The sequence below is a fragment of the Hipposideros armiger genome, unplaced genomic scaffold (genome assembly GCF_001890085.2).
Source record: "Hipposideros armiger isolate ML-2016 unplaced genomic scaffold, ASM189008v1 scaffold_23, whole genome shotgun sequence".
Taxonomy (NCBI): Eukaryota; Metazoa; Chordata; class Mammalia; order Chiroptera; family Hipposideridae; genus Hipposideros; species Hipposideros armiger.
The window spans coordinates 4,964,396-4,973,708 of NW_017731373.1; the positions used below are offsets into that span (position 1 = coordinate 4,964,396).

Sequence of the window (9,313 nt, forward strand, 5' to 3'; positions counted from 1 at the left end):
GCTTTAATTATGTTCAATTTGTAACAATGAAAATACATCCTGCATATCAGACATTTACATTACGATTCATAACAGTAGCAAAATTACAGTTATACAGTAGCAATGAAATTAATGTTATGGTTGGGGGTCACCACAACATCAGGAAATGTATTAAAGGGTCGTGGCATTAGGAAGGTTGCGACCCGCTGGTCTAGAGGATTCTTCCTTGCCTCTTCCTAGCTTCTGGTGGTCGACAGCCATCCTGGCATCCCATGACTTATACATTCATCACTCCAATCTCTGCCTCCATTTTCTCATGGCCTCCTTCCCTGTCTCTGTTTTTATAAGGGCATCAGTTACTGGATTAGGGCCCACTCTCATCCAGTATGACCTCAATTTAACTTGAGTACATCTAAGGAGATCCTATTTCCAAATAAAGTCACATTCACAGGCTCCAGAGGTTAGGACCTCAACAAATCTTTTGGGGGGACACATTTCAACCCATAACAGAGCCCTGCACATATTGAAAAGATCCTTTAAATTTTGCAATGGGTTTAAGTTACTAAAGAGGAGTTCATAAACATATCCCTTTTTCAGGATTAATAAACATCATTTTCAGGTGTCCATAATCCTTAAACAAGTCATCTGTTAAATACACAAATTCTTAGACTGAGGCCTGAAGGGTGAGCATAGATACTCTTCTAATATACCAGTTGCTAGTGGATTTCCTTTACTCTCTCTGCTCCATTACAGAAAATCAGGTCAAGTCATCTAAAATCTCCATCTTCCTGAGGTTCTCAACAGTGCCTCACCCCACAAACATGGCCAAGTCTACCTTCCTTCACCAAGCATTTGGAGAAGTCCAACTGGCCTCACTAACCCATGCTTCCTCCTCGGCTACATGACTCCCTGCTGACCAGTCTCCTCTCAACTTCCAATTCCTCTGCACATTCCCAGCCCTGCACCTTTGCTCATGCTATTCTATGAATCCTGAATGCCCCTCTCCTGCTCTCCACCAACCCATTGCTTGTTCAATCTTCAAGCCCAGGCTTCTTTGTAAAGCCTCCCTGAATGAACTCTACTCCACACTGACCCTCATCCACCCCTACCCCATGCCTTCATCCTTGAAAACCTGAGGTTCTCAAACTTTACTACGCAATGGAATTACCTACAGACTCTTAAATACAGATTCCTGAGCCTGTCCCTAGATGTTCTGATTCAGGACAACTGGAGAAGGGGCAGGGATCTGCATTCTTACAAATACTCTTACGAATTCTGATGCAGTGACCTAAAAGTCACAGACCAAAAAAAGTCACTAACAAACTGCCCAGAGCACGATATTTTGCTCATATAGTACTTCAGACATGGCCTATATTTTCTGTGTTATAGGATGCCCCATATCTTACATAGTGTCTGAAAAAGAAACATGTTGTCAATAGAAACATGTTGAATGAATGAGCTCATTAGATAGATTATCATCTGTTTAGGACAGAGAATAAAACTGGAATTGAGGTGGTACAAATGATAATATTCTTAGAAGAGAAAAAAAAGCAATGAACAGTTTGGAAGATATTTAAATACTCTCAAAAAAACCAAAGCAAACAAACAACCCAAAAAAACCTGGGTCTGTTTTAACTTTCCAAAGAAACCAGTAAAAATAAAGCCTGCTGATAACCATGCTTCTTCTCTGATTAGGTAATCTATGCCGTTGCACTGGGTATCGGCCAATTCTCGAGAGTGGAAGGACATTCTGTGTGGTGAGTAGGTGACTATGGGGACACCCTACAGAGCAAGAATGACAGTGACAGCTGGTCAAGGCTGGGACTATAGGAGTTTAATTTTTTTAGACCCTCTAAACAGACTATAAGGAAGACCAAGTGTGTTGGCTCCAACTGACTCATGGGAGTTATAGCTATTTAAGGACAGAGTGAACATTATGACTTTTCTGATGTTCCATGTCCCACCACAGAGGGAAGTCAGGTGACCTAACCAGCCATCCAGACATCTGCTATGACTAGTTAAGAGAGGCATCAGGACAGGTTGGGTAACAGAACTCCAGCAAACCCAAGAAGACAAGCAAAGGCCTAGAGTTAGCTTTGAGGAGGCAAGGTTTGTCCCAAGAATTCAGACCAACTGGGAAAGCGTGAGCAGATGAAGAAGCCAAACATGCTGAGTGGAATCCAAAATTCACCCCAAGTACAAGAGCACAGGGAGTTTCCTCTACAAACTGGGAATACCTCACTGGGTTGATGTGAAGGTCAAATGAGAACTGTGGCCAAGCATGTAGCAAAGTCTTGCTTGGCACTTAGTAAGAACTCAACAAATGGTTACTACTGTTGCTGAGGATGCTGTTGACACTATAAACAGCATTTGATGGAGAGACCAAAAGGGCACAGCTGATTATCTTCTGCTGAGGGCAGATGGATGTAGGTGGTACTACGCTTAGACCCAAGCAAGGGGGGCCTCACACTTTGAAGGGTCCCTCGCTGGTCCTCCTCCAGCCATTCTCAGGAGGCCATGGGGCCAAAGCAACTTGTTCACCTGGAGTCTTCACCTCTTTCTAGACCAGTCTCCCGGTATGGCTTTGACCCCATTTCCAGGCCTGACACAAGCCTCTTCCCAAGTCCATCTATCTAAGGCAGGTCATAACAGCCAGTGTGTGCACCCTTAGGAAGAAGATAGGCAACCACTGGCTGTTTGTGGAGAGAATGGTCAGAGCTTGGACATTCACATTGGGGTTCTCACAGGTGTTTGAGGCCCCTCACAGTACAGAACAGAGCCAAGGTGGGGAGAGAAGGGCAGCAGGGGGCCTCCATTTGTTCTCTTGCCCCAGCTCTACAAATAAGAAAGGTAGGGAAGCATATTGCGTTCCCCAGAGCCAGGGGGTCCCCCTTACATGCATGTCCCAGACTTCTGCCACACGGGGGAGCCAAAGTTAACAAGCTGAGAAATAAAAAGAATAGCTTGTATACCCATCAAACTGCTGGTGTAAAAGGAAAAGCACTTGTGAAATACAAATAAAGGAAGTTAAAGAAAACCTCTCTCTGTCTGGAATGTGGATGTTATCCACCTTTCTAGGCAGACTCTGGGGATAAAGGCAAAAAACGTGGTCAGAGACCCACCCTGCAGCCAGCAGACCATGGTAACTTTAAGGAACCGAGCCCCAGCAGGNGCAAGAGACATAGTTAAGTTTTCAAAATATACACGCTTCCTCTCCTACATACCCCAAATTGTGTCTTAGAGACCCTTGGGGAATATGGGGAATCAAAGGAAGACATGTTTCCATTGAAAAAGCTCTTCAAGTGATTCCAAAATGTTCTCTCCCTCTGTCAAGAACTCTGACACCCTAGATCCTGGTAAGGAGATGGTGGCAGGAGAGTGAGGGGCTGGAAACCACATCAGTAAGAGGAATGGCAGGGAGGGGACAGTCAGAGGGATCATGATAGCTGCCTTCAAATATTTATAGACTCCTGAGGACACATATGATTTATTTCACATGATCACAAAGGGCAGAAGTATAACCGATAGGTGCGAGTCCAGGGAGGCACGTTTCAGCTCAGCGGAAATGAGAACTTTCGAATCGAGCTGTACATCAGGAATGGCGATTCCCTCTCCTCACCCATGTTCCGGCTCAGACCGCAGCCACCCGGATGGTCCCTGTGGATTCCATCACTATGTGGGGAGGAGGGTATGGAGTTGAATGGCTAGTCATTGTCCTCCCAAGTTCTGAGATGCTACAGGCTCAACCAGATCCAAGTGGGATCTTCCAAGAAGAAGAAAAAGTCACCCTTCCCTCAAAGATGTGAATGCCCAGGACCCCTACATGGCCCACGTGAAGTCTGGCCATGTCAGAGGCTGTGTGAGATGAGGCTGAGGTCCTGTGGACGCAAGGCAGGACAGCATCTCTGCAGCCGGCACAGAGGCCGCCTGTGCTGTGGCCAAGGCTATATTGGGGGTGGTTCAGAACTGGCCGCTGAACCTTGCTGCTTGAGTATGAATTGTACTCCTGTCCCTTTCTAGCTGGAAGACCTTGGTCAAGTTTCATAATTTCTCTGTGCCCCAGTGTCTTCATCTGTAGAATGGGGGAATTGCATCAATCAAACTGGGTTGTTGTGAGGATAAGTGAGTAAATATGTGTGAAGGGGCTGACAGCAGGTGGAACATACCAAATGCTATGCGAGTATTAGTTACCATCAATTCCTCTCTATCCAAAGTAGCGAGCAGGAGGGGGCCCTCTCAGACAAGAATGAACTCCTGGACAGTGTGAACGAGTCCCTCTGCGAAGGAGACCCAGACTCCCCTGGGTCCTCTCGCTACCACAGAGGAAGGACCACAAGCAGGTGCCTTTGGGACACAGGATTTGAACAGAATGACCCAGGTTGTAACTCTCTCTCCTTAGTCCTTAGGGGGACATATCATAAGCCGGCATTACTATTCGGATCTGAATCCAATTCTGGCTGTCAGCAACACTACTCTCAATCTGATATCGGAAGGTAAGCTACCTCAGAACACTCTGAACATCACCTAAAGATTTTTTTGTCCTTTTTTTTTTTAAAAGAAATCTTTGAGTCAGAGCCCATGTCTCTGGCTCTTTGTGCACCATGGGGAGCTCAGGCTCCCGGAGGAAGGCGTGTTGGTGTAAGGGGGTGGCTAGTGCTTCCTTCTGGTACCACCCTGACAGACACACGACACCCACCGTGGACCACAGCTCGGTCAGGCCGCATGTCAGCAAGGGGTGCAGAGGCTGAGGCTCAGGCTCTCTGTAGCCTGAGGACTGCCCCTTCTTCCTCATGTCCACCCCCCCAACTGCCCCAACACCCCTCCGGAAGTGCTCCGCGTGCACACTGCCTCTGGCTGCTCTGAGGCTGCTGACACTCCCCTTACTGGGCACTAACTGTGTGCCAGGCTGTGCTGGACACTTTACACAGAGCTAGTCTAATCCATGTAACCAACCAGTGGAAGTCACTTGCAGAGGCAGACGTGGGATGGGAACCCCATCCTGTCTGACTTCCAAACGGGTGTGCTTGCCTCTTCTCCATCCGGGCTTCCCCAGGACCTCTACCTTCTCCTTCCCAATGCGTCTCCCCCTCCTTCACCCACAGCCCTTCAAATACCCACTCCTGCTGTCTATCCCACAAAAATGGTCCATCATTCACCCCTCCATGGGCTGACACAGGCCCAGGCACCCAGGGGAGGCAGTCACAGGCTGCTCCACACGTGTCTGACCAGCAATTATATCACAGGCGTCCTAAAGCTCGCCGGGGGGTTGTTGGCCAACACAATCCCATCCCTGACTGGTGGGAACTCAGTGTTGGGAGAGACTTGGCAGTAGAGGAAAAGCAGTCCCACCCCTATTCAGCTTCGCATGGGGCCCAGCCAGGAGGGAAGAGAGGAAAGGCCTCACCCCTGCCTGGCCTCATCAGCCATTTGCTGAGTCCTCCAGGTTTGTGATCCAGGAGGAACCCCCGCCCCCTCCCACTTCAACCCCCAAAGACCAGGAGAGAAAAAGCCAAGACTCTGGGGCATCAGGATAGCAAGGGGGCAGCTTGGCTCAAATGCAGGCCCTATACGACAATAGAAGTTGTAGAAGTGTTTTTCTACTGGGCCATTGCTCATTGCCCTCTGCTTAAGGTCTGTTTTCCCAGCTCTGCCAAAGCACCTCCAACCTGAGTGAGGCCCAGCTCCAGCTAGGCCAGTAGATGAGCTCACTGACCAGCAGCAGGGCAAGCCAGCAAAGGTCAACACGGGCCTCTTTGGGATGCCCCTCCCCTCTCAACTACACCTATCTTCCAATCAGCAGATGGCTGCTAGTGCCAGGAGTTGAGCCCCTGTCAGGATCTCTAGGCTGTATTTCGAGCTGCTCACCACACGTCCTGTGGAGCCACATAAACCACTTTTTAAAGCTGAAGGAGCTGTTCAGACCACTCTGGTAACAATTGGACTGAAAGGAGGTTTTGTGAATTGTTCCCTTTGCTTTAAAGGTGTAGGTACCCAGCTTAGGAGCCAACAGCAGCAGCAAGAACAAAAAATAAATCCAGTGGTTTGACCTTTGTTAATCGTGGAAGCAAACCCTGTCTCAGCTTAAGTTACGCCCTTACTGTGATCACAGAACTGACCAAGTTAGATTTAGTTAATCAGCCTCTGTTGAAAGATGAAAACCAAGCAGGCCTGCCAGGCCCTCAAGGAGGGAGGAGATGGGTGGACAGAGCACAGGCACCAATAAGAGTAAATGTCACAAAGTGGCCGCCACCCCTCCCTGTGGAGGGAACAGGGTTGCGCTGACTGGCACTTACTCAGATCTCTGCATCACTCGGTGCAGAGAAAGGTGACCTTTGCTTCTCTGCTGCTGACATTTTAGAGTATAGAATAATCTTGCATTCCTTGTTACCATGTATAGAAATGTCATTTTCTTTAACAGAAGGTACACGGCAGATTCCTCTAAACGAACATTTTCTTGCTGGGTTGGCAAGTGCAGACTTTAAGCCAGAAGAAATTTTGGAATCTGTGTATATCCCTCACTCTCAAAAGGTAAGATATTCCACTGGTTGCTTTTGAGAGTTGTTTTTCCCTTTTCGTAACTGAGTCCAGTCATCTTTAGAAATCTGAAAACAGATGGAAGGAAAATAACTCTGCCCATAAAATAATAACTTCCTGTCCGCTGTGGACTGGCCCAGCACCAAGGCCCACAGACACCCTTGAGCAAGCAGCTCTGGGGTGCAGATTTGGGGTGTTGTTTCAGCTGTGGGGTGGGGCCTGCTGAAGGCCTGTGGTCGTGCTTCCTTGCGTCTACAGAGCGACTCTGGGAGGTGGAAATTAAAGCTCTCTGACAGTGGAATGAGCTTCTCTGCCTGACCCACAAGGCTGGGGCCAGGCCTCCCCACTCTCCACTCTAGCTAACCCCAGCAGTTCCTAGGAACATGAGGTCCTCCAGACGTCTGCTAACACAGGATCCCTGGGGCTGATGTGGCCACCCAGCCGGCTATGGAGGGGGCTCTCTGTCCTCACTCTCAGTTCCCTGTTCCTCTCCCCAAAACTGTACCTGAATCCAAGAGGACAATTTTCCTAGAGAGAGTCAATACACACACACACACACACACACACACACACACACACACACACACACACACACATACACACTGATCANAGAGAGAGTCAATACACACACACACACACACACACACACACACACACACACACACACACACACACATACACACTGATCAAAAGCCAGGTGTCAGCTGGTTTATGAAGGAAGTCTTAAATTAAGTCATGCTTTCAGCCATGCATGATCTTCATTTATTTTTCCTGTGAAATGGAAACTCTGAAATGTGTTCCCAGTCAAATGTGCATCTATGTAAAGGCCGCAGACAAAAAAAAAAACACAAGCCAACTCAAACATAGCTCCCTGGGTGGCCACTCAGATGGAAACACACTTGGAGGCACAGGCCATCTCCATTAATCACCTATCAGCACAGCAATGGTTATGGTGCCAAAGGGCCAGTGGGGCAGCCACCACCCTCCTGATTCCTGTTCCTGATACAAGATTCCTTAGTCCACTGTTGGAAAGTTCATTTTGACTCCTTTATGAGCTCTGCAAAATGGAAAGTGATTGTTTCTATAAACCAAGAATGTGGTGGGTCTCTTTTGCACTTTAAACAAATCACATTTAAAAGCACCAGTGTTGGGAGGGCGCCTCCATCCTCACAGGGGACAAAGGTGTCTGAAGACTAGAGGGAATGGCACTTGGAAATAAGAGCACATGGAAATGATCTAGGCATTCTGTGCAGAGACATCCTGACCTCGCAGGAAAAGTGCACAATGACCCCCGTTTCTTGAGGAGATCGGGCGTTGAGGTACGGCCTTTGGGAGGACACCATTCTCACTTTCAATAAGAAGGCAGCCAAGTTGCTCTCGAATCATGCCAAGTGTCCTTTGGGTCCCTTTAGATTGAGTCTAAAATGATTAATTAGTGGCACCAAGAAGTAGAAACCATGCTCTGAGTTTTGGCATATTAAATAACCCTAAATGTTTTTTGTCCACACAGTGGGAATTTGTGTCAGCCTTCCGTCAGGCTCAGTGCCAGCAGAATGCCTTGGCCGATGTGAATGCTGGCATGAGAGTCCTCCTCAAAGAAGGCACAGATACCATTGAGGACCTGAGCATCGCCTACGGAGGGGTTGGGGTGACCACCATCAGGGCACACAAATCCTGCCAGCAGCTCCTGGGGAGGTAAGCAGCGAACCCTGCACCCTGAGGTGAAACAATGTCAAAACAAAATAAGTGGAAATTTGGCTCCAGCACGTGTTGGTAAAGCCCTGGGAAGATGGAAACTCCTATGTGTAGAATCGCTATTTATTCTTTCCGTAATTTTGCTAAATGAATCAAACCTTATTCGACAGTGATTAATTAGGTGGCACTCTTTGGGTGAAGGATACAACAAAAACAGCCCAGGACGGCAGTCAGCTTCAGTTGTCTTGTGCACATCAACATCCAGCAATCCACACCGGGCAGCGCCCAAGGGGCACCTGCCGCTCCTGCCGCTCAGGTGCACTCTATTTCTTCCTCAGGAAAAGCAGCATCTAAGTCTGAGTCTTGTCCAGTTCATAAAGGAATTGACCCTAGTGGTCTATTTACTTACTGCCAGGTACCAGCATGTTCTGGCTCTTGAACATGTGTGGTTCATATTGCCATGGGACGGGTTCCATCCTCACCTTGCCACTTGGTGCAGCCTCCCAGGCCTCCGTCTTCCTGAAAGGCTTGCTTACGTGATTTCTAAGTTCCTTTCCAACTCATAAAAAAAAGACTCTGGGGTCTCTAAATGATCCCCGTCCAATACCTAGCACGTGCCACATGATTCAGACGGCCTTTAACTGGTTCCTTCCTGCCTCCAACCCTGCCAGGCGCTGGAATGAACTGATGCTAGATGAGGCTTGCAGGCTGCTTCTGGATGAAGTCTCCCTCCCAGGCTCAGCTCCAGGGGGAAGGGTGGAATTCAAGCGGACTCTGGTGGTCAGCTTCCTCTTCAAATTCTACCTCGAAGTTCTGCAGGAACTGAAGAAGCGAGTGAAGCTGTTCTCTGTGCCTGTAAGTGCTCTGGCATGCACGTGCCCCTTGCAGCCACAGTGCCCAACTTTCCCACTACTTTTTTTTTTTAATTTTATTGTTAGTTTCAGGTGTACAGAACAATGCAATAGTTACCCTTTTCACCCTCACAAAGTAACAACCCCCCTCCCCCCATCCACTGCCCTCCCACCCCCGATATCATGCTTATCTATTACAATTCCATTGAATCCGTTCCCGCACTCTACTCCATGTCCCGAGGTTATATGTATAT

The 9,313-nt window shown here is 48.1% G+C and overlaps 1 protein-coding gene across 1 annotated transcript in view; it reads left to right on the plus strand.

Annotated features, from left to right (window-relative positions):
• Positions 1-9,313, plus strand: part of LOC109379198 (aldehyde oxidase 2-like) — a 110,991-nt gene that overhangs the window by 33,053 nt on the left and 68,625 nt on the right. The window contains exons 5-8 of the mRNA XM_019635608.1: positions 4,379-4,472; positions 6,398-6,507; positions 8,024-8,208; positions 8,880-9,063. Coding sequence (XP_019491153.1) covers positions 4,379-4,472; positions 6,398-6,507; positions 8,024-8,208; positions 8,880-9,063 — 573 coding nt within the window. The remainder of the gene's footprint in view (positions 1-4,378; positions 4,473-6,397; positions 6,508-8,023; positions 8,209-8,879; positions 9,064-9,313) is intronic.